The 25706-nt window shown below is 40.8% G+C and overlaps 1 protein-coding gene across 20 annotated transcripts in view; it reads left to right on the top strand.

Moving 5' to 3' along the window:
- The first annotated feature begins 193 nt into the window (after positions 1 to 193).
- MAP2K5 (mitogen-activated protein kinase kinase 5) overlaps positions 194 to 25706 on the top strand; it is a 273801-nt gene continuing 248288 nt past the window's right edge. For 13 of the 20 annotated variants that reach the window (XM_023220749.1, XM_023220741.1, XM_023220751.1 and 10 more), the window contains exons 1-3: positions 719 to 957; positions 7659 to 7707; positions 21240 to 21307. In XM_023220749.1, the coding sequence (XP_023076517.1) occupies positions 823 to 957; positions 7659 to 7707; positions 21240 to 21307 (252 nt within the window). In that variant the 5' untranslated portion in view covers positions 719 to 822. Of the gene's footprint in view, positions 958 to 3678; positions 4086 to 6592; positions 6747 to 7658; positions 7708 to 19456; positions 19559 to 21239; positions 21308 to 25706 lie in introns of those variants that run through there. The other 7 variants (XM_023220742.2, XM_023220744.2, XM_023220757.1 and 4 more) reach the window with 6 other exon arrangements.

Raw genomic sequence — 25706 nt, forward strand, 5'->3', positions numbered from 1 at the left:
AGCGAGCAGGACCAGTCTCTCCCCGACTCGCCAAGCGCCGCGCATCGGTTCCTCAGCTCCCAGCGCCGGGGGTGCGTCCTCCCGGGAGCCGCTGCCCTTTTCCAACATGGCGCCGCGGGAGGCGGGTCCCGCTCGTTGGCTCCCGGGGTTCCGGCGCCGCGCGTTTTGGTTCCGGAGTAACAGTGTCGCCACCGCCTTCCTCCTCCTCCTCTTGCCGCTACCGCCGCCGCCGCCGCCGCCGCCGCCGCCGCCGCTGCCGGTCCGCGCGGCCTCGGGTGGCCGGAGCTCAGCCTGCGCGCGCCGCGACCTGTGTCTCCGGGTGGGGCAGAAGACTCACCCCTTGACCCTCCCGTGGGGACTCTCCGTGGTGTGGCGGCCCTGGGGCTCTTTCTTAATAGTCCCGGACTGAGTCCCCTCCACTCCTAGTCCACTGACGAGCGGTAGACACCTGCCGCTGTATCTCCCCCAAACCGAGTCCTTGCCCTGCTGCCTCCTCACACCCACACGGCGGCAGAGAGCTTCACCATAGCGTTCGCTCAACTCCAGAACCTTCCGACCTCAGCTAGTTCCTGCGGGCCTCTGCCCGCTTCCCGGTGCACCCTCCCCGGGAGACACCTCAGACCCCCGACAGCCTGGGCAGGCTCGGTGCCTGTAGGTGCGTGCCTGATCACCCCTCCCCTCTTCCCACCCCCTCATCCGCCAGCCCCTTGTTTTCACCCTCTGTTCTCTGCCCTCACTCCCCTTGTCACCTCTTGGAGCCCCTTCCTAACCAGCGGACAGTGGGTATCCCCTACCCAAGGATGTGAGCCTCTTTAACCTGTAATGCTGTGGCTAGCCCTTGGCCCTTTTCCTGCCATGGAGAACCAGGTGCTGGTAATTCGCATCAAGATCCCAAATAGTGGCGCGGTGGACTGGACAGTGCACTCTGGGCCGCAGTTACTCTTCAGGGATGTACTGGTGAGTGGTAATCTCAGTGTCCAGATCCCAGCAAGGGGGACTCAGGGACTTGAGTAGTCAGCACCTTGACCACTGGTGACCTGAGCTAGTGGCAATGGCTACTGCTGGCTTCCTGTGGAGGCAGTTTTATTGCTTCAGGCACAGCATTGATAAATTGCAACCACTGAAACCTGGCAAATGTCTAGGACCCTGGGGAGATAGATCAAGCTGACTGAACCCCTGCCCTCAGAGAGCTCATGGCCCGGGCTGGGACACACATATAGATACAACCACGCAAATGGAAACAGCTGAATCTAGAAGAGAGGTTTTTTTCCCCCAAGTGTTTCAGGGAATGTCCCTGGACAGATTCCAGCCCTGTTTTTCTACTGAGTTCTCTGAACTTGGTGACCAGCTGAGAAAGGGAAAAAGGACAACTTTAACTTACCGTGTTTGAGCACACTGTTTAATTTATTTATTTTGAGATGGGACCTCAGTCTGTTGCTCAGGCTGCAGTGCTGTGGCACGATCTCGGCTCACTACAGCCTCTGCCTCCTGGGCTCAAGTGATTCTCCTACTTCAGCCTCCCAAGTAGCTGGCACATGCCACCACACCTGGATAATTTTTGTATCTTGTAGAGATGAGGTATTGCCATGTTGCCCAGGCTGGTCTCGAACTCCTGCGATTTGCTTGCCTCGGCCTTGCCAAAGTACTGAGATTACAGGTGTGAGTTACTGTGTCCAGCCTGAGCAAACTTAAAGCATTATTGGATATAAGACATTTTATTTAGAAAAACATGCTGCCCATGACAGTAGGACACATCATCTGTTATTAAAATCAGTCCAGTTTCAGAGATAGTAAAATTGAGGGAAAATGTGCATCTTAGAATTGGTGATATTTTACTTTCAGATTATTCAGAATATATTTCAAATAAAATGATGGAATTTTAGAGCAGGGTGTAACACTGTAGGTGGCCTGTTCAGCTCATGTTTCTTTTTTGTGGATAGTTACTGAGGAGCGGTGAGGTGAAATGGCTTTTCCAAAGCTGTGAGCTCAATACCAGAACTACAATTGTGTTTCACTGACTTAGCAGGTTTCTTTCCCTACATGTTGCAGCCACTTCTGATCTTTCTGGTATTCATGTGAGATAGACAGGGTGCCTTGTGGCCCATTCTACATGCTGAATAACTGAAGCATGGAAGACAGAAGCAGACATTCCGAAAAGCACATTGCTAGCAGCAGATTTGTAGTGGAACTTACCTGCAAGTTAAGAGTGGGCAAGGTGGCAGGATCTTGGGAAGAGGAAGATTTGTGATGTGATTTTTCATTGTCTTGGGTAACTCAGTCAAAATTTGATTTCTATAACTTCATTTTGAGTTCTGGATGTTACTGACTGCCCAGGCCATGCACATTTTTGGGTGCCTTGGCCGGGAGCTTTCCATATTGTGCATCAAATGCCGTCCTTCTCTTTGTATCCAGAGTTTTCCACACAGTCAAGCACACACAGATTGCCCCTCATGATAAGGCCCAGGCTCCTTCACATGGTTCTCTAAGCACATCTGGATTGGCCCCTGTCTGCCTGGCACCTGTGTCATCTCTCATCACAGGCCCATAAACTTCTGTGCCTCACTTATATAGGTTGATTCTCAGTTCTCCCAAGTGTCCAGACTGTCTACAGTCTGCCCTTCACTGGCCAGTTCCCACCTGTCCTTCCAAGCCAAGTTGTGCTTTTTCTCTGTCATTCTTGGTTATGTGCCCCACCTCTCTGTTGCCACAGCTTTGTGTGGGTCCCCCAACAAAGCACATGTTTGATCGTGATACTTTGTCTCCTCCACTGGATGGTAAACTTCTGGAGGAGATAGGTATGTTGGTTTTTGTTTCTTCATAGGACCCCAGAATACCTGTTTAAGACAGGAACTTAAAAGAGGATGCATGCAATTATGGTTCTGTGGACAGAACATGAGGTTTAGAGTCAAGGAATTTGGGTTTAATTGCAAGCTGTCCTGCTAACTAGGCAAGTCAGTCTACCTGTCTGAGCCTTAGTTTCCTTATTTGTAAAACAGGGAAACTTGTACCTTCCTCAAAGACTTGGCAAGATTATGTGAGATTGTGACTGTGATGAGAAAGACGGGCTTTCTCTTACTCATTTAAAACAATGGAAGGTTGATTATTATGTGATTATATTATTTGATTATGTGATTATTTCAAGAACAGCCCAGTGTTTAAGACCACAAACTCTGGAGCCAAGTTGTTTAAATCGCAAGTTGTACTACTGGGGCAAGTATCTTCTGTATCTCAGTTTCTTTATTTGTGAAAAAAAAGTTGGGGAGGGGTGAAAGTAACGCCTACCTCCTAGAGTTCTGAGGACTCCTTGAGTTGATACATGTAAAGCTCTCAGAAAAACTTAGCACATAGTAAGTACTCCATTAATGTTGTTATTATTGATGGGATTGTTATTATAAGGGATTGGACTTGGGTCTTCTGTTTCTTGAGCATCTCTAAGTTGTACCTGGTTTGAGGCTGACTGGCCTAACAGGAAACACTACACAAGTGGCCCCACCACTAGAGCTCAGCATGCCAGGTGTCTGCACACTTTTGGCCAGGTAAGCCCAGGGGCAGCATGTTTTGTCAGGAAGGCCTGACGAAGGACCTGTGGCAGTGGGTGTTCAGTGCTATCTCCTAATGCTCCATTTTAGCAAATGTTCAAGCCCAGATCCTGGCAGACTCCTGCGATCTGTTCTCCAGGTTCATTTCATCTCTTCATCAAGAAAAGGCAAGAACCAACAGACACGTCAGCATCTTTGGCTTAGAACCTTAAACTTTAAAGCCACGTGGAACCTGGAAGAATCGCCTCATCTAATTCAGACTCATTTCAAATGAAGAGGCATGAACCCCACAGGGGGAAAATACCTTGCTAAAGCCACACAGCTGATTTTTGGCAGAACCTGACACAGATGCCAGAAGCAGGTTGTAGTCACCTCGTCAGCCATAACTGAGTGTCTCAGACCTGAAGTCAGCAGCTGAGGGCTCCAGTCACTGTGCATCAAATAGCTGGGAGACCCTGGGCAAGTTACTCCGTCTCTCTAGGCCTTGTCTTTTGTCTGAATCACCAGGGACTGGCTTAAGTATGGAGGCCGACCTGACCCTCAAAGGTAGGGACATTTGGGTCTTCAGTTTTGCAGCTTTCTGTGTTTCTCTTTTTCCCTGGAGACTGAGTTCCTAGTTTTGGGAAAACTGTACAAGAGGTTCGGTTAGTGTGTGATGAGAGAGAATGCTCAACCCTCTCCCCTCTTCTTATTGTATCCTGTGGTCTCTAAGCTCAGATTTCCCCTCATCTGTAAGACTTCTGGGCCAGGAGCGGTGGCTTAGGCCTGTAATGCTAACACTGCGAGGCTGAGGTGGGTGGATTGCTTGAACCCAGGAGTTCGAGACCAGCCTGGGCAAATGGCGAAACCCCATCTCTACAAAAAATGCAAAAATTAGTGGCACACACCTGTAGTACCAGCTATTAGGGAGGCTGAGATGGGAAAATCTCTTGAACCCAGAGGTTGAGGCTATAGTGAGCCATGATTGCATCACTACATTCCAGCTTGGGTCACACAGTGAGACCCTATCTCAAAAAAGAAGAAAACACACACACACACACACACACACAGAGAGATTTCTGTCTAAATTGAGTGTGATTTTTCCTTTCTCCTGAGTTACCAAATACTATTTGCTATTTATGTCTTTTGTTTGGTGCTTATACTCAAGTGTTTTATATTACTAGTCTTTCAGGTTTGTCTTTATCTCTGTAACCAGTTTATAATCTTCCTAAAGTCAAGGATCAAGTTTTATTCTCCTGTAGCCTACAGCTTTGTGATCTTTATGCTCCTGGCATGTTGTAGACACTCAATTATGTTTTGGATCTGTCAGATATTTGTCTGATTTTTTGAAAGGAAGAAGAAAAGCATAAAAAAATGGTCATCATCAAGATATGTAAACTTCAGTTTTCTTTTCCTTTCTTCCTTTCTTCCTTTCTTCCTTTCTTTCTTTCCTTTCTTTCCTTTCTTCCTTTCTTCCTTTCTTTCTTTCATTCTTTCTTTCTTTCGGAGTCTTACTCTGTTGCCCAGGCTGGAATGCAGTGGTGTGATCTCGGCTCACTGCAACCTCTGCCTCCCAGGTTCAGGTGATTCTCCTGCTTTAGCCTCCTGAGCAGCTGGGATTACAGGTACATACCACATGTCCAGATGATTTTTTTGTATTTTTAGTAGAGACAGGGTTTCACCATGTTGGCCAGGCTGGTCTCGAACTCCTGACCTCAAGTGATCCACTCACTTTGGCCCCCCGAAGTGCTGGGATTATAGGCGTGAGCCACTGCGCCCATCCTGGTTTTCTTTTGAAACCTTCTTTAGGTTAGGTACATGTTATATTGTCGAGAGTAGAGGTCACTTTAGCTGGAAAATGTATATAAAATAATCAAATGTACCCTGCTTTAAAATGACTAGTAGATATTACCGATGTTTAAACTTCTTACCTCTTTGTCATTATGATAGCCCCACTTTATTTGCTTTAAAGAACAAAGTGGTTGTGTTCACGTGATTCTCTCACTCAAGTTTGCTTTGTTCTTTCTCCCTTTTCCTCTATCAGATGAGAAGCATGTGTAGCGCCTTTCACGTGATTCTCTCACTCAAGTTTGCTTTGTTCTTTCTCCCTTTTCCTCTATCAGATGAGAAGCATGTGTAGCGCCTCGTTTATGTCGATGGGCTAAGGCATGCCATTGCCACTGAGCAGGTTTTCAGGTGGTGGTTAGAACTCTGCAGTTTGATGGGGTCTGCTATTCTGAAGTGGGAAGGAGCTTAAGTTAGTTTGCTAACACTATAGAGGCAGAGTTCACATCTCAAGATCAGAGTTTCCTGGAAATAACCGGTGATAACTTAAGAGAGCTGGGGATGGAGCAGTTGTTTTCCCCTCATTTTTTAAAACCTACACTGGCTAGAATGGGTGTTCAATAAATACTGCTGAAGGATGAAGTCAATGAGTGAATCACCATCCTCCACTGATTGTTGGGTGCTGGAATTTCAAAGTTTTATTATGAGGTAAGCTCTGTAATATTCCAGTCATAAGTGTTTTATTTATTTACCAGACACTAGTAGGGCACTTGCCATGTGCTAGGCACTCTTCTGAGCACTTTACAAATACTAACTCATTTGGTAGGTACAGCTAAGATCTGATATTACACATGAGGAAACTGAGGCACAGAGATTTCGTGGACTCAGTTGTGCGAGAGAGCTAGCATCCAGCCGTAGCTGTTTGGCTGCAATTTCGTGTTTTCAGGCTTTCCACTGGATTGCCTGTGTGCTTTATTCTGTACTCCCTTTACCGTTTCCTGTCAATAAATACTTTCTAACTATGAGAGTGTAGAAAGAATTTTTTAACACTAAAATCTTTTATAGATACTTCCTCAAAAAGTTGATGTTTCATTTGTGAAGACTAGAGTCAGAAAAAAAAATAATCTCTTTTGGCTGTAATGAGCAAGGGCTGCCTAAGATAGTTCTCTTTGATCAGTTTTATATTCACAGATTTATTTTTGAAAAAAAAAACAAAACACTATAGAGACAAGACTATTATGCAAATTGCCACTGCAGCAAAAGCTTCTAAAGAATTGCCTTTAGAAGGAAGTTGCAGCCGCCACTCTGCTAAGTGCCCTGCTTGGAAAGGCTGTGAGCTCCCTGCTGAGAAATACTGCAAGCGGCTTTGTCAGCGGCTGCCTGGTGCCAGTTCTGGTGCAGCCTGGGAGGGACATTGTGGCAGAGCTCCCGGAGAGAAATGAGGTTTGCAGGCCATTGGAGTTGGACTGGATGTGATGGAGGGTCACTTTCCCCAGAGTTTAGGTGTTCTGTGCTTATTCAATTAAGCTGTCTCAGTATACTAATTTTCATATGTTTTCAACTTTAGAGATTTATTTAAACATTGATGTCAGATTATATACACTTTTTAGATTTTTGTTGTAGGCTAGATTAACCTGATTTCGGTGTCATTAAGTATGTTTTCTGTTGCTTAAGAGTAAAGGTTGATAAGAACCATTTGTGTTAAATGTAGCATAATGGGTTTATATCATCACGGAAACTTGTGTGTTGAACTACCATTATGAGTGCGAGGCACAGCGTTGCTTGTTGTATATCAGGAACTACATTCGTTGAATGTCTTCAATGCGCTAGGTCTAAGCTTATGTTTATTAGATTAATTTTTACACTATCTCTGTAAGTATTACTAGACCCATTTTGGAGGGTAATCAAATTGAGGCTCAGAGAGGTTAGGTGATTTTTTTTCCAAGTCATTCGTTTAATGATAAGTGCAGAGCAGAGATTCAGACCTACGTCAGTCTGACTCTCAAAACTCCTTTCTCTTTCAACTGTACTGTATTCCACAGCCTCCCATAGAAGAAACCAAGTTTTTGTAAATACACAACAGTGTATTTGTATTTACACTGTTGAATTGAGAATAAAATATTATGTTATTAATAAAATGTGGAAAAGGTTTCTTAAAGATTTTTCTTCCTGGAATAGAGATTTAAACTCTGGGTTTATGTTGCTGGGCTAAGTGTGATTATGAGCTAATGTTTTTATTGTTTATGCTAAGGTTTCAAAAATCTTTCCCAGGTTCTCATATTTCCTCTAGGATTTGCCACATGTTAGCAATAAAGAAGATGGCTAATTGTGTTTCTTTATTCTTTCTTTATTTAGGATGTGATAGGCCAGGTTCTGCCTGAAGCAACAACTACAGCATTTGAATGTAAGTCTGGCTTATATACTTTCTTGACTATTCCTTTCTGCAGTCATTTTTTAAAGGGTTTATGGGTTACATTACTTTAGAAACTGACAAAAACAGATTATTTATGACCATCATATGGTACATTTAAATATTTATAAATTAATACAAGTTTAATGATGATACTGAACTGAGTAATATTTTCTTATTTAATCATATCTTGGGTGAGCATATTTCTACAATGTAGCTTTAATTACCAGCATGACCTTTATCTGCTCTTGTTCCTGATTGTAATAATATTGTGGGACAAAATGAAACGTGTAAACTACCTGTAGGCCAGTGATTATTGATTAAGAGATTTTAATCCATTGCTGCTTTAAAACATGGAAACAAAGTAGAGCTTTTACCATGAGCATTACATGGAATAATTCTGTTTTAGTGGGGCTTGGCAGAGATGCTAGATGGTGACAGGAACACTTCAGGTCTTTAGTGCTTCCTTTCTTCCCACAGTTGGCCTGGGGACAGGGCCAGGGCGACTTGGGGACTAGAAAACTGTTTTGACATGAACCAGGTCATTGCAGAGGACATCATGGAATGAGTCATGCTAAGATGAGATAGTCAGTAGCACAGGGGCTCAGATGCTGAGAGGGATGAAGTAAGGATTTAGTACTGTAGTTTTTTTTTTTTTTTTAAGATGAGGGCTACTTTTTTTTTTGCCACAAAGTCTCGCTATGTTGCCCAGGCTGGAGGGCAGTGGTGTAATCTCAGCTCACTGCAACCTCTGCCTCCTGAGTTCAAACAGTTCTCATACCTCAGCCTCCTGAGTAGCTGAGATTACACGTATGTGCCACCATGCCCGATTAATTTTTGTATTTTTAGTAGAGACAGGGTTTTGCCATGTTGGCCACGCTGGTCTTGAACTCCTGACCTCAAGTGATCCACTCACCTCAGCCTCCCAAAGTGCTGGGATTACAAGTATGAGCCACTGCGCCTGGCCAGAGGGCCACTTCTTAAGGTCGAAAAATTTCAGTTTCTCTGCATGATAGGATACTTTTTTGTTCTGTTTTTTATGAAGATGGTTACTTACAGAGAATACAATGGGTACTTCCTTTTTAGAGGATAATTTGGCATTTCTTATCAACATATAAAATGTGCAAAACCTTTGACTTAGCGGATCCACTTTTAGGAAGCTGTTCAACAGAAATAGCTACACATGTGTTGAATGCCCTTCAAACAAGGTGTTCATTGTGAGATGATGATGATTATTATTACTGTTTTTAGAGACAGGATCTTGCCTTGGTGCCACACCTGGAATGCTGTGGCACGATGGCTCACTGTAACCTCGAACTCCTGGCTTAAACAATCCTCCCACCTCAGCCTCCCAAGTAGCTGGGACTACAGGCATACACCACTATGCTTGGCCAATTTTTAAATTTTATGTGGAGATGGGGTCTTGCTATGTTGTCCAGGCTAGTCTTGAACTCCTTGCCTCAAGCGAGCCTCCTGCCTTGACCTCCCTAAGTGTTGGGATTATAGATGTAAGCCACTGTGCCTGGCCCATTGTGGGATTATTTATTATGGAGATAGGATCTTACTCTTTTGCCCAAGCTGGAGTGCAGTAGTGAGATTACAGCTTGCTGTAGCCTTGACCTCCTGGCTCAGGCTTGTGGGATTATTTTCAACAGCAAAAAATTAGAGGTAAACTAAAAGCCTAGTATAATGGATTAATAAATTACAATTTATCTATAATTCAAAGCATTAAATAGTAACTAAAAAGAATGAGTTAGGATTTTTTACATTGATATGGAAAGGTATCTGTGAAATATTGTTGAATAAACCAATAATGCATATAGTATTATCCCATTTTGTAAAAAATCCAACCCCACTTCCCCAACTTTGTGTGTGTATTGAAAGATAGGATCTGAAGAGTGCCTACTACAGTACTTTCCAGTGACTTACTTTCCAGTGACCTGGAAAATGGACTTGGGGCCTGAGGCTTGGGTTAGTGGGGTGGATGAATGAGCACACTTTTTACTTTATATATTTCTCTATTGTTTGAACATTTTTCAACAATCATTACCTGTTTTTAAAAGCTACAATGAGTAGAACTCTTAATGTAATTAGCATTTTGTTAGTCACATTGAACTCTGTGCTATAGAAAAATAGTACATCTGTCTGAAATACATACACTAGTGTTGCAAGCTTTATTCAGACTCTTTGCAGTAACTCCTTGTGGGTGCCACGGGTTTCATGGACAGTCTGATAGTTACCATTCGGAGTACTTACTACTGATAGATGCTTTGCTAAGAGCATTCCACGGGTTATTTTACTTCTTTTAACCATCACAAGATCCCCACGAAGTACTTGTTGTTTTTTTGAGACAGAGTATTGCTCTGTTGCCCAGGCTGGAGTGCAGTGACATGATCATAGCTCACTGCAGCCTGAAACTCCTGGGCTCAAGCGATCTTCCTGCCTCAGCCTCTTGAGTAGCTGGGACTACAGGCACCCACCTCCATGCCTGGCTAATTAAAATTTTTTTTATGTAGAAATGGGGTCTTGCTGTGTTGCTCAGGCTGGTCTTGAACTCATGACCTCAGGTGATCCTCCCATCTTGGCCTTTCAAAGTACTGGGATTATAGGTGTGAGCCACTGTACCCACTAAGTACTTAAAAGGACTGTTATTAGCTCTGTTTTGGTTGAGGAAAGGAAGTCTTCTTTAAGCAACTTGCTCTAAGTCTCGCAGCTGTTAAGTCATAAAGTGGAATTTCTGGAGTAGTTTCCAAAGTGTATATTCTCAACCACTGTACTGGACTTGTTTTGAGAGTTGTCATAATTATTGAAGTCACATATTCTGGTTGTTCTTATGCATGGTAAAAAGAAGTTTACTTTGTACTTTGTGCTTTTCGGGTCCCCAGAGTGGCTTGATGTGCCTGTGCCTGCCTCATTGGCTTCCAGGTAGGGTTCATAATAATAATAATACTGATTATTTTAACTATCATTCATTGATAGCTTGCTCTGTGCCAAGCAGTGTACTAGATGATTTGCCTAAGTTGTCAGTAATCTTTATACTGACTCTGTGAAATAGGAAAATTATACCTGTGAGGAAACAAGCTCAGAGGCCTGAAATGATTGCTGAATGTGATTGCTTGGAAGAGTGAAGCCCAGGTTCAAACACACATTTTTTTGACTATAAAACTTGCACTCTTTATCCCCAAGTGTGTCAAAAACCTGTTAAGTGTAAATATAGATAAACCTCTACTACTACAGGTTTAGGTTCTGTGATATCGTGCTGTATCTTTTGCTCCATCAATGGCAGCAACTCTGTGCCCATCTGCATGTGGGCCAGTTTTAGATGAAAAACAGTAAATACAAAACACACCCACAGACAAAATAATGACAGTTCTTAGTTTTTTTGTGTGTGTTTGGATTATCATTACTTTCAACTATAGACTTGAAATCCTAGGCAGGCTTTTTTCATGATTATTTTGTGGTGACTTTTTTTCTTAACCAAAAATCCGAACCAGTAAGTGGAATCTATGTTTAAGAAATAATTGAGAAGATATAGCTTATAAGCTAATTTACTGGAATTTTGGAAATATTTCAGTGGCTTATGGGTGTAATGGAACAACCCTTGAATAAATACAACCTTAATAAAAGAAATACTTATAGTAATACATTTTTGGTTTTTTGAAATGGTCTGGCTCTGTCACCCAGGCTGGAGAGTGCAGTGGTGCGATCTCAGCTCACTGTAACCTCTGCCTCCCAGACTCAAGCAACCCTCCCACCTCAGCCTCCTGAGTAACTGGGACTATAGGTGCATGCCACCACACTGGCTAACTTTTGTATATTTTGTAGAGACAGGCTTTGACTAATTTGCCCAACCTGGTCTTGAACTCCTGGGCTCAAGCAATCCACCCTCCTCAGCCTCTCAAAGTGTTGGGATTACAGATGTGAGCCACTGCACCAGGCCTTATAGTAATACATTTAATACTGAAAATATACCTAACACTAATTGATATCTTATACAAAAGAAATGGTGTTATAGTTAGTGATATGAATTAAGCAACAAGAGAGAGGGTAGCTGTCAAATGTACCTGTTTTGTATAAATGTAGAGAAAAAGAGTTGAGTGAGTGGAAAAGAGGGGAAAGGTCAGATAATGTTACAGATTCTCCAGTTCTGAGAAATGGCGTCTCTTCAGTGAAACCTCTGGTGATTCCAGATGGCATTAATCTCTCTTCACCTTTACTAGAGCAGGGAACCCCTTCAGCCTGCCTTCTGGTCGGTATGTGCATGTTACCTTCCCTCACTCCATTTTGAGTCACTTGGTGTTATGTACCATGTTTTATTCCACTCTTTCTCTCTTCTTAGTAATGAGCTTGCTGCCTTAGAGGAACACACTTGTTGAATGAGTGGAATGTTATGTGAGTCCACATTCAAATGAAAATTATAAAATGCATATTTCTAAATCTAAATGAGTAATTTGCTTTTTTGGATTATTTGTGTTATAGCCTGAGCATGGGATATAATTGGTTGGTGGTGGACAATTCAGGCCTCCAAATTCAAATTCCCACATTTGACTGACCCAAGGGGGTCAAACCCAAGGGGCTATATTCTTTCTGATTTCTTTTTCTGGGCATGGTGTTTCCAAGGGGAGTTAGGGCTGGATGAGGAGAGGGACATCTGTCTGCTGAACTCACCTTTTGGCTGATGGTCCTAAACCTTGTTTTCTTATTAAAAGGACCTCTTTTAGGTCCTTATTCTCCCTTACATCTAGAGCTCACAGTTCTACAGGCTGTACAAGCATGGCACTAGCATCTGCTTGCCTTCTGCTGAGGAAACTTTTACTTATGGTGGAAGGGGAATGGGCAGCAGGCGTGTCACGTGTCAAGAGAGAGCAGAGGAGGTGCCAGGCTCCTTCAGCCAACCAGTTTCTCACATGAACCAACAGCGTGAGAACTCACTGCCATGGAAAGGGCACTGAGTCATTCACGGGGTATCCACCCCCAAGACCAAAACATCTCCTGCCAGGCCCCACCTGCAACACTGGGGATCACTTTTCAATATGAGATTTGGAGGGGACAAATGTTCAAACCATATCATTGTGGAAATAAATTTGTAAGATAAATTCTTAGAGTTGGAACTGCTGAGACAGAGAGTACCCATATTTAAATTTCAATATCTGTTACTGCGTTTGCTCACCAAAAGGCAGAACCAATCTACACTCTCATCAACAGTGTATGAGAAGGCCCATTTCCCTGTCCAATCCCATCAACTCTGGACATTAGCAAACCTTTTAGTCAATGTCAGCTTGATAGGTGAAAAAGATTACTATATTACTGTTTTATTTTATATTTTTTAAATTGTAAATGAGCTTGAATATCTTCTCATTTGTATTTGGCTATTTGTATTTTTTGTATTTACTTTACTTTTTTTTTTTTTTTTTTTTTTTTTTTTTTTTTTTTGAGACAGAGTCTCACTCTGTTGCCTAGGCTGGAGTGCAGTGGCCTGATCTCAGCTCACTGCAACCTCAGCCTCAGGGGTTCAAGTGATTCTCCTGCCTCAGCCTCCCAAGTAGCTGGTACTACAGGCGTGCACCACCACACCTGGCTAATTGTTTTGTAGCTTTAGTAGATACGGGGGTTTCACCATGTTGACCAGACTGGTCTCGAACTCCTGACCTCAGGTGATCTGCCCGTCTCAGCCCCCCAAAATGCTGGGATTACAGGTGTGAGCCACCGCCCCTGGCCAGCTATTTGTATTTAATTTCTGTAAACTATTTGTCACCTTTGCCTGTTTTTCTATTTGGTTATTTATCTTTTTCTAATTGATTTAAGGGTTTTCCAATATTAAGGCTGGCCCTTTGTCTTGTGTGTTACAAATGTTTTTGCTCTTTTCAGTTTGTTCTGGTCTTTTTATTCTCTCTTCTTTTTTCCATAGAGAAGTTTAAAGTTTTTACATGGTCAAACTTACTTATTTTCCTTTGTAACTTCTGGGTTTATGTCCTGCTTAGGAAGGTCTTCTACAGTCCAGGATATTGAAGAAGCATTCATTCATATTCTTTTTTCCTTCTACTTTAATGAGGTTAGATACACACACAGTTATGTACATAAATTTGTATGTTTGTATGTGTCATATTGTGGGTTTTTATAAAAAGCATGTATTTTTAATACAAAGTTCAGAATTTGTTTCTTTTTCTTTTCTTTTCTTTTTTGAGATGTAGTCTTGCTCTGTCGCCCAGGCTGGAGTGCAATAGCAAGATCTCAGCTCACTGCAACCTCCGCCTCCCGGATTCAAGCGATTCTCCTGCCTCAGCTTCCCTAGTAGCTGAGATTACAGGTGCCCACCACCATGCCTGGCTAATTTTTGTATTTTTTAGTAGAGACGGAGTTTCACCATGTTGGTCAGGCTGGTCTCGAACTCCTGACCTCAGGTGATCCACCCGCGTCAGCCTCCCAAAGTGCTGGCATTACAGGTGTGAGGCACTGCTCCCAGCCCTTATTTTTCTTAATTCTTGCACCATCTTCAGTTTATTTTGGTGAAATAAATCAGGTGGGCATCCAACTTTATTTTTCAAGCAGATAGCTGATTCCACACCAGTTGTTGAATAATTTTTCTTTCCCAGATGTGAGAACCTTTCTGAGATGAAGCTAAATTCCATAACCATAAAAAATCGTGTGTGTTTGCATTTCTGGGTTCTACATATGCTGTAAGAGCTTGACATTCATATAGGCCCAGAGACCCCTGCTGATTTTCACAGTTTCATTAGCAGATTAATGAGTACACCAACACATGAGGTGATAAAAATCAGCCGTGCCCACTAATGCATTTTCTGTGCATATCTGTTACTTGTGTTCCTCTGCCAGCATTTTCTCTAGAGAAATAACTGCTGTAAAATGACTGTTGGATTGGTGTTCCTGGACAGTAAAATCTCACTGGTGACTTGAAACATGCGTTTTAAGTCCATGTGGACAAATGCTGTCTTAAACCTGTAAAAACCACGTGGTTTCACTTTTCCATGACACTCATGTATTCTGATCTGTAGCTCTCGCAAGTGTCTTCACATTTGTCAAACCATGCATCTGAGTTTGGTTCAGAAAACATGGTTATAGGATAAATATTTATTGAATTTGTGCCTTCCTTCAACTTTGACTATTTTATAGTCTCTTCTCATTGCACAGAATCATTTTTAGCTGTTTTATGAACTGCTGTAAGATTATTTTGTACTTAGAGTGGAAATCTTTAAACCAACACGTCACATCTCATTTTAAATTTGACATAGTATGATCGTATGACCATTTAAGGCAAAATTGCAATTCTGGAAGTTGTAAATTCTCAGAGTGTAGGAAACAACTATAGCTGATAACTGGAGTGACACCTGTAGGAGATACTCTTATGTTCAGATAGCCATGACAATCTTGTTAAGAATAGTTGGGTGGGAGCCTCTTTTTGCTTCAGAGAAGAGTCTGAATCATAAAATATTTGGAAGAAATGAAGTTTCATTTCCTTAAACTATTGTATGTGTAAAAAGATAAAGGGTCGTTTTTAAGTAAAACTAGGTAAGTTTGTGAAAAGATTGTCACAATAAAACTACACTGAGCCTGAAAATTATTTAACATTTAAGAGTTGATTATGCATCCTAGAGTTTGAGGCAAATAAGAGAGCTTTAATTTGTTGAAATTTTGGCTTTAAATATTACTGATGCAAAAAGTCCAAATCCCTTTTAGTCTTATGAGAGTAGGCATTTCTTGTTAATAGTCTTGCTGATTTGTATGAAAATTAAGAAGTTTGAGTCCTTTACTCAAGCACCAGACTAGTTGTTCCTTAAGGTCAGTAGACAGTGCAGCTTATTTTTGAATCCCTACCATAGTACCTGGCACATAAGAGACACTGTGTATGTGCTTCTGGAATGAATGCATGGATAGTTGAATAGTGAAGTAATAAGGATAAACTTTCTATATCCCATTCATCAGCAAGTCCTGTTGGCTCTATCTTCAAATTTATCCAGCATGTGATGACTTCTCAAAACCTCAGCTTGGTTGAGGCCACCATCATTTCTCACCAGGATTAGGACAGTGGCCTCCTAACTGGTCTCCCCATTCTACTTTTGCCTCTATACAGCCACTTTTCCACATGGCAGCCAGAGTGATTCTTTTAGAAGTCAGGTGACACCACCACGCTCACAACCCTCCAGTGATTTCCATCTCATTCCAAAGTAAAAGACCAAGTCCTTAAAATGCCCTGCAAGGCTCTGCATTTTCACATGTGGCCTCAACCTGTCCCACCATTGTTTCTCTGAACCTGTGAATTTCTCCCCCCACCTCTCATTCTGTTGTAGCCACTCTGGCTTTCTTTTTGTCTGTCAAACATGCTAGGCATTCCTCTGACCCAGGGCCTTTGTATTAGCTGCTCCCTCTGCCTGGAACAGTCTTTCCCCAGCTATCAGCATGGCCCACTCCCTCACCTCCTTCAGTCTCTTTCTACTAGAGTGTAAGTTCCATGAGAGCAGGATTTTGTTTGTTTTTTCCTTTTTCACTGTTACTGTCTCAGTGCCCAGAACAGTGCCTGCCACCTAGTGGGTACTTTTATTTGCTGGAAGGAGGAAGAAAACAAAGAAGTAAGGAAGGAATCAGGAAGAGGGAAGCAGGAAGATAAATTAAAACTCATGGGTATGAAGATGTGGCCATGGAAAGTACGGCCTCTAGTCCTGCCCAAGTCATTAACTCCATGCCTGAGAAGGGCTTTAAACTTGACGTCTTTTCTGTTAGTTTCCTGTTGATGTCTTTCTAACTTCTACAATTATGTTTTCATTTCTTTTCTCTTACCTGGGAAAACTGCCTTTGCAGTAGTTCCAATTGCCACCTGGCACAGAAGGAGTGTGACAAATGACATATAATATATTGCCTTAACTTTCTGTAGCTCTTTGTAGAAGCTAGATTGTTTCTCTTGAAAGCTTTCTTGAGCCCCTGTCACCGCAGTGGGTGCTGTTTGTCTGAGAGCTCCCTGAGTCTGCTGTTTGTCTGCTGTTTACTCAGTAGGCCATTCTGACCGCCCCTTACCTGAGGCTGCCTCTCCTCTCTATTGGGCCTTTATGTTTCTCTTCTTGGTTTTTCTTTTGGATTGCATGTTGCTTCAAATAAAATCGCTAACAACATATGGCCTGTTATGATTCTCTTTTCCCAAACTCTGCCATTTTGTATATTTGTGACACACTGCAGATTTTGTGAAGATTGCTTCATAATATTTGTTTACCATCTGCTGCACTCTATTTGGTATCTTGCTAGGATTTTTTCCTCCATTTTAAGTGACATTAACAAAATCTAGCCAGTACATAGGCTTTCTGGTTCTACTTTTGCTTCCCTAATGTGCTGGAAAATCATATTACTATGCTCCAGGCAACTAGAGAAGCCTGGAATTCTCATTGTGAACCAGTGTATCAGATCTGTCTGCTCCCCCACCCCCACCCCTTTTCTTGGTCATATCCGGTAATGCGTTTTTGGTCAGATGGCAAAGAACCTCCATGTATAAGATAGAAAAAGCTCAAATTATTTTTTTACTTCTTACTACTTAGTACCACTACTTTCTAGTGTTGTTCTCTAACATACTTATACCTCTGAAACTTCGTGCCAGTTTAGTAAGTTTTTATGATTTATGGTTCCAGCTAGTGTAATTTTTATACTTATCCAGTTTGATAGACAGCTAGCCTGAGTCTTGGCTAGATGGGCTGTATATATACAAGTTTTTGTTCAGAAAAGTATTTTAGGCTACTGTCATAGTAATTTGCTTAGTATGTGTTTCTGCTTTCTTACCCTTCACTAACTTTTCGTAGTTGTCAATTCACCATCTTTAGAAGGAAGTGTGTTTTTGCTTTACAGGTTAAGGTGAATGGTTTGCTCTTGGCCTGCCATCAAGGGGTCAGAGATAGCTTAGCTTTTGCCTTTTGACTGGAGCCACCAGTCTTCTCATGGGTGTGGTTATTTTCCAACTCAATTTCCTCTTGGACAAAAACAAGGAGTCTTTAATAAAACAACTAAGCATAGATACTAAAGAGCAAATCAGACAGTCTCCCAAAGAGCAGTTTGTAAAGAAAACCAATACCTACATAAAACTAGGTATCCTATTAACCCATAACAACTATTAATCAGTACGTCATATAAGCCTGATTTTATCTCCAGCCTTTCTTAGAATGTCTTTTTCAACTTATCTGAGATCTTCTTTTGGAGTCAGAACCCCTAAGTGGATAGTTCCAACATTTTATCACTGGGTTGATGTCAAAAGCTATTCTAGCCTTTTGGCTTCAGTTTTCTGTCCACTTAAACAAATGCTCTTGTAATGTTTCTTAGCTCTTTTTTTTTTTTTTTTTTTGAGACAGAGTCTCGCTCTGTTGCCCAGGCTGGAGTGCAGTGGCGCGATCTCGGCTCACTGCAAGCTCCACCTCTTGGATTCACGCCATTTTCCTGCCTCAGCCTCCCGAGTAGCGGGGACTATAGGTGCCCGCCACCATGCCCGGCTAATTTTTTGTACTTTTAGTAGAGACGGAGTTTCACCATTCACAGGATGGTCTCGATTTCCTGATCTCGTGATCTGCCTGCCTCAGCCTCCCAAAGTGCTGGGATTACAGGCGTGAGCCACCGCACCTGGCCTCATAGCTACTTTTTATGCAACTTCTCTACAGTAAATTATTCTGGTAGCTGACTTCTTTCACTGATCTCTTTCTTCTGAAATAATCCCTCAAGAGATTTCTTAGAAATGTAGAATTCCAGAATATTTGGTTTAAGTAGCCTTAAAGGTTCAGGCTCTAGCTTTGAGAATTTGAAGAACTCTCCTTTTGTTCTTGTAATTTAAATGATCTTTCTGTAATCGGTGCCCCTCCTTTTTAAAATAAATTATAAGAAGGGTTTTCACTCGTTTTACCAAAATATAAGCACCTGCCCATCCTATGTGAACAATACCTTATTCAGGTCTTGTGCATATTGAAATTCGGTATAAGCAGTCTCTTTTTAACCATCATCTCTATAGCTAGCTTAGTTGCAGAAATGAGATTTATTAAAAAAAACTACTTTATTCAGGCTGGAAATTGTTTTTATGCCAAGTTCAGGACTTCGTAAAGAACAAATCAGTTTAGCGTACATTTAAAGAGAATTTGACCTGGTTTTAAAGCAAAAATGTAAAGTGCTTTCATGTATGGTGATATCATTTGTACTCTGCTTTTTCCTGTCTCCTGCATTTTTAAGAAAACTTTCACCTTAACCTTGAAAATATTAGTTTCTAGAACCTGTATATACAGAGACTCCTTTCTTCTCTTTCTACAGCTAGAATGGCATTTCTCCCCCAATTTGGCCCTAGAGATTCTGTATCTAAAATGAACAAATGAAAGAAAAGGTGCTAGATTCCTATAAAGTTCTTTATGTGTGTAACATCTCTCAGGACTGTGCCTTCTTCATTACTGAAAGTGACCAGTGTATGCCTTTTACTCTGAAAAGAGGCAACTCTTGATAGCAGAATACTGGTAATGACTCTCCTAGATTTAGACACTGTGATCTTGATGATGCCAACTCACATTGAGTTGGGGAACTCTGCAGCAGTGAACCAGGATCCAGAAACAAATGTTTGGATAGAAAACCTGAATGAGAGCTGTGAGTCACTGAACAGGACTGGTCCAAGTGCTGGTTTCTATCATGCTATCAGATTGCTGTTGGCCACTGAAGAGATAAAGAGAGAAAGTATTTTGCTTGAAAATAGGTTAATTGTGAAAGAACACAAGCTTCCTCCTAGGGTCCCCATAACCTTGGAACTACAGCCGGACAGGAGGGAAGACCCACTGACCTGTGGTAGGGGAAGATCCCTGTGTTGAACTGAACTCCCTCTGTACTTTCAGTAAGTGTCCCCTGAGCATGTTGTGCAAGCTTATTCTCTTCATGATGAGAGATTTGTCTGAGGTTCTCCAGGCTTGGGATCAGAACAGTCTTTCTATGTGATCAAATCAGCAATTATATGCCCAAGAGTGAACAAAAATAATAATAATTCTGAGTGTTAACAAGCACACCAGAACTGAGGCATCCTACTGAGAGCCTGCCCCTTCCAAGTTGTCCCCTTGGGAGGCTGTGTACATTGCTTAGGATGTTTTTGGCATTTCTTTCAACTGTGCATTTACAGTCTACTACATAGGCTGTCCTCACTGTTCACAAATCTTTATAGAAGGATGAATAGTTAACTAAATATTTAGAAATAGCCATAAGTCATTCTTAGACATGCTTGGCAGATTCTTAAACATGCTTGGCAGATCAGGCCAACAATTCCATTTTGGGTTAAAAATGAGATTTAATATTCTGACATAGTCTATCTTCAGGTTTTTAAAGCAGTTTTGAAAAGATATTTCAAAAACTACTTTGATTAAGAGAAGTATCGGCCAGGCGCGGTGGCTCAAGCCTGTAATCCCAGCACTTTGGGAGGCCGAGATGGGCAGATCACGAGGTCAGGAGATCAAGACCATCCTGGCTAACACGGTGAAACCCCGTCTCTACTAAAAATACAAAAAAAACTAGCCTGGCGAAGTGGCGGGTGCCTGTAGTCCCAGCTACTCCGGAGGCTGAGGCAGGAGAATGGCGTAAACCCGGGAGGCGGAGCTTGCAGTGAGCTGAGATCCGGCCACTGCACTCCAGCCTGGGCGACAGAGCAAGACTCTGTCTCAAAAAAAAAAAAAAAAAAAAAAAGAGAGAAGGATCATGAAATAAGTACATTATTTCTAGATGTGACCTCTGATGATACTTATTCAAATGTACACATTCTGGTTATGTAGTTTGTGAAGTCTTATCCTCCAGCCTTAAGACTTAAATTATTTCAAAATAGCATGAATAGCATTTGAAGCTTACTAGGGCTGGAGAGTATGCAAAACAAGTGAAACTGTTCAGAAAAAGAGCTGCTAAGTAGAATGGGATAGAGAGACCTGTATTAGAGCTGCTTTACAAGTTAACCTTGCACTAGGCCTAGGTTCTTCTGTGGAAAGAGAATAATAATAATGATGTTCATGTCGTAGGTTTGTTATGAGGTTTTCAAGGAGGTGTTGCATATGAAGCATAGATCACAGTGCCTCATATATAGTAGTGTTCAATAAGTGTTAGCCATTTTTATCATGCTGCTGTGACATGATAGATTGCCTGGGAGAGAGAAAGAATGGAGAAATCGGGGTATGGTGCCGTTCGGGAGATTTAAAAAGTACGGATAGTAGAACAAGACTGGCCTCTCTTTGGTTTTTAGTTCCCCTAACCAAACCTGTTTTGTCATACTCCAGTTATATTTACTTTAACCTAGATATATGTTGTGAATGACATGAGCAATATTTTAATTTTCTGCTATCCCTAAAAGAAACTTTTATATTGAGATTCTGATCGTACTCCAAATGGAAAACAAAACAACAAACTAATAAATGTCAACATCCCCCCAAAATGTGGTGTTGAGGGTTAGAATATCACGTTGTAATAAACTGTTTGTATTATGTTCCCTTTGTGCATTAAACAAATGCACACCTTATCATTTGCATTATGTTGCTTTTAAACAGATGAAGATGAAGATGGTGATCGAATTACAGTGAGAAGTGATGAGGAAATGAAGGCAATGCTGTCATATGTAAGTGTACTACAAATGAGGACTATTTTTTAAAATGTTAATGTAATTGAGGATGCTGTTTCTTTGGTATAGTGAAGACGTAAATAAATCACAGTTGTCATACATTTTTCTATATAATAGGTAAAGGTTTCAAGGATTTCCGTATGTGAAAGTTAAGGGCATTATTTTCAAAAGACACTTACTGATCATATCATAAACATTAAGCATAATGCATCTTAATGACTTTTGCATTAGGTATCGTGCAGACTAAATGGACTATCAATTTCCTGTGTTTTTTATGCAGTACTTAAAGTAACGGCTCATTAAAAATGAACCCCTGGGCTCTAAAAAATTTTTCAAAATCTACTTTCAACTGGAGATCTCTCTCACCCTTCCAGACTATAGTTACAGTGTAGCTGCAGGCTTAATATGGATACACGATTTAAAGATGTACTCTTGGTTATTTATGCACTACCCATAGTACTCCCACCGAAAATGAACTACAGGGTTACTTACTGAATCAAAGTGATCTGAATATATTCTGAAATGACTTTTCTTTTGTGTTTAAAATTTTACTGAAAATCTGCATTAACAGTTGTCTGATACTGAAGTAAACAAGAGAAAAGGGCATATTTCTAAAGCTTCAATACTAAGCTTGAAAGATTCAGCTATCATGAGGAGACATAGGTTACCTGAGTTTTGATTTGAGCCTTCCTCTCAAGTTTTGTTTTATTATATCTGAGTCTGTAATCTGTTTACAAAACCTTTTCCAGTGGTCTGGTAGAAAGAGCATTGTACTGGAAGTCAGGAGACCTTAGCTCTTCTGTGGTTTCTTGGCCCTAGGCAAATCACTTAACCTTTCAGTGCTGTAGTTGCCTCATCTGTCAATTGTGGATAATAATACTTGTCCTTTATACTGCACAGGGCCATTGTAATGATCAAATGGGAGAATAGATGTGAAAGCCCTTTGAAAAGTTAAAAGTTCTATACAAATGCAAATGATGGAATCATTTGGAATCATGTGGAAATGATGGAATCAGGGCTCTTGCTTTTCACTGAGACCCTAATCTTAGTCAACAGTTAGGTTGTAGGTTTTTGATAGACTTCAACTTCAGCCACGATATTGTTTCATTGTAATGAAAACTGTGAACTATCTGTATGGGTTTCCGCCAATAGTTTTAATTTAGGGTAGGAGGATAGAGAACAAGGATAGGATAATTAACAGAGCATTGCATTCCAACCAGCACAGAATAGGAAAAGTCAATTTCCCATTGACTTCCCATTAACTTATGTGAGAGTCTTTGTGTACTGAGAATTTAGAGCTGGGCTCATCAGTACCTTGAAAGGCAGAGTAGGATTGTCTGCTGAAAAGGTCTAGCACTAGTATTGATAGATTGGCTAATTCTCCTGAGAATGTGACATGCTTATATTTAGAAAACACACACACACACACACAGATGGGTTCTAATTTTCTCACATATGTGCATTGCAGAGAACTGACATCAGTATACTTTCATTATGTATTCAACTTAACCACATGCAAAAGATACGTACTTTTGGGTATGATCTTACAAACTGTGCTTTTTGAAAATGTTCATGGGTGTGATCATAGTGATAATAATAATGATGATTTCCATTTCTGAGTTACTGCTATATACAAAATGCTTGGGGTATTTAATTTTTTTAGTTTTAATAATCACTCTGAAAGACATATATTATCATTCTTATTTTTACATGAGGAAGCTGTGGTTAAGAGATAAGCCCAAGGTCTTAGAGTTAGTATGAATGTGAATATGGAATTTAAGTTCAGTTTCTTTTAATGCCCAAGCTGTTGCTCATTTACTGTTTTACACTGTCTCTTCCCCCACCTTCCTCTTTGCACATTTGTAGCAGGATCTTTTTATGTAATCACTGTTATTTTTTTTTTTTCTCCGAGATGGAGTCTTGCTCTGTCACCCAGGCTGGAGTGCAGTGGTGCCATCTTGGCTCACTGCAACCTCTGTCTCCTGGGTTAGAGCAATTCTGCCTCAGCCTCCTGAGTAGCTGGGATTACAGGCACCTGCCACCGTGACTGGCTAATTTTTGTATTTTTAGTGGAGACGGGGTTTCATCATGTTGGCCAGGCTGATCTCGAACTCCTGACCCCGTGATCCACCTGCCTCAGCCTCCCAAAGTGCTGGGATTATAGGTGTGAGCCACTGTGCCCTATCATCATCATTATTACATTCTGAATAATTTGGGTTTATATAAAACCTTAGTTGTGATTTCTGCACCATATATTCCTTACAGCATATGCTTATTTTCTCAAACGCAGTGTTTAATTATTTTTGTGTTGTAGGAAAATATGATTACATAATCTTACATTACATGTCCTTAGTTTAAAAATTTCTGAGATTTCTTGGGAGCCACTTTTTTTGTCTGAATAGAAGTCATCTATCTCATTGATGAGCTAATTTTTAAAAAATTTTTGTAGAGATGGGGTCTTGCTTTGTTGACCAGGTTGGCCTCAAATTCCTGGCCTCAAGTGGTCCTCCTGCCTCAGCCTCCCAAAGTGCTGGAATTACAAGTGTGAGCCAAGGTGCCTGGCCAAGTTGGCTGTCATTTTGATCTGTCTTGGTTCTCATGATTGAAATTTAAGGAGAACCATTTGGACCTAACCTCACAGTAGGTTTTGGTTGGTAGTCCTCATAATTACCAGCATGTTCCTACAAATTTGCATTGGTCTTTATTTTGTAAACATTGTAAAATGTTGCCTTTTTAATTGAAAACTTATCAGTTATTTAAATTTGGCTCTGAAGTTTGAGTCAGGATTTTGTGTAAAGGCATAGGGAAGATACTGACAGATTACCACATTTTTATTGTTTTTTTACAAAAAGCTTTTTTTTTTTTTTTTGGTTTTGTTTTGTTTTTGAGATGAAGTCTTATTCTGTCGCCTAGGCTGCGATGCAGTAGCCTGATCTCGGCTGGGTTCAAGTGATTCTCATGCCTCAGCCTCCCGGGTGGCTGGGATTACAGGCACCCGCCGCCACGCCCAGCTAATTTTTGTATTTTTTGGTAGAGATGGGATTTCGCGGTGTTGGCCAGGCTGGTCCCGAACTCCTGATCTCAAGTGATCTGCTCATCTTGACCTTTCAAAGTGCTGGGATTACAAGCATGAGCCACCGTACCCAGCCAAAAGAGCTTAGTTTTTCATATAGAATTCAGTAAATCTGTGGTCACCTTAGTATGTCTTTAAAAGCCATATGTGGGAAAGCAAAAATAGAGGCACTTTTACCTTTAGTCCTTTAATCATTCTTTTTCGCTGATTACAAAGGTTAAGTAAATAAACAGCCCATATCTCTGCATAAGAATAAAAACAAATTTGCCATCTCTGAGTTGAAACTTGAAGAATTATTTTTTTCCCCCTTGGATGCAAGCATTTTCTGGCTTTGGGCCAGTACAAGTGTACATTTTTATCAGTAATTTAAATAGATTTTTGTATTAGACCTGAAAATGTTGCCTTTTTAATTGAAAACTTATCAATTATTTAAATTGCTAGCAGCCTGAGGCTGTTAATTTTATGAGTGCCATAATAATGGCATACAGTGGTTTTTGATACATGTGATACATGGAATATTGTATTATGGTAAGGATTTGTCATGACAATAGGTTGTTGTGTGCTGTTAAATAATAACCAGCATATTAAACCAAAGTCTGTTGTCACACATTAGTACCATTTTATATAAGTTATTTAGAAGTTGTATTCTTTTCTTCATTAGATATATTTTTAAGAGATAATGAGAAGAAAACAAAGCTATAATAAATTGTCTTTTAAGAAAATGTAAAGTAATTTGGTCTCCAAGGAGATATTTAATGTATTGAAAGATTTCAGCAGCCAAGTGTTATTACAGCACCATTGTGATAGCTGCTCTGCGTTTTGTTATGAGTTTGTGTTAATCAACAATCTGTTTTTATAGCATAGTTTCTTGTAAGTTATGTTGTTAGAATATTCCACTTTTGGGATCATGGCTTTTCCTCTGACACTATTGTATCTTTTTAATTCCTCCATAAAGTATTTTTTTAATTAGAATTTGAAATGCTTTATTAGAAAAAAAATACAACCTACATATTCTGAAAACTAAATACCTGATCATTGCTAATTAAATATTCCCTTAATGTAGTTTAAATTATTTTGTCGTTGTTCTCGTTTCCTCCTCTCGTTTTCTAGAAATACTGAAAATAGCGTGCTGCTTTTTTCCTTCCATTTTTTTGTGTTTGTTGTCTGGTAGTTCTATGGAGCCCCAGTTCTAGGAGGGGATTGTTTTACTGTTAACCTCTTCTTTTGGGTGACCTTTCATGGAGAAATTCAGCCAATACATCTTGCTTTTGTAAATAGATTTATATTTGTTTCTGCTAAATCCTGTTTCTAGGGATTTATTAC

The sequence above is a fragment of the Piliocolobus tephrosceles genome, chromosome 6 (genome assembly GCF_002776525.5).
Source record: "Piliocolobus tephrosceles isolate RC106 chromosome 6, ASM277652v3, whole genome shotgun sequence".
Classification (NCBI taxonomy): domain Eukaryota; kingdom Metazoa; phylum Chordata; class Mammalia; order Primates; family Cercopithecidae; genus Piliocolobus; species Piliocolobus tephrosceles.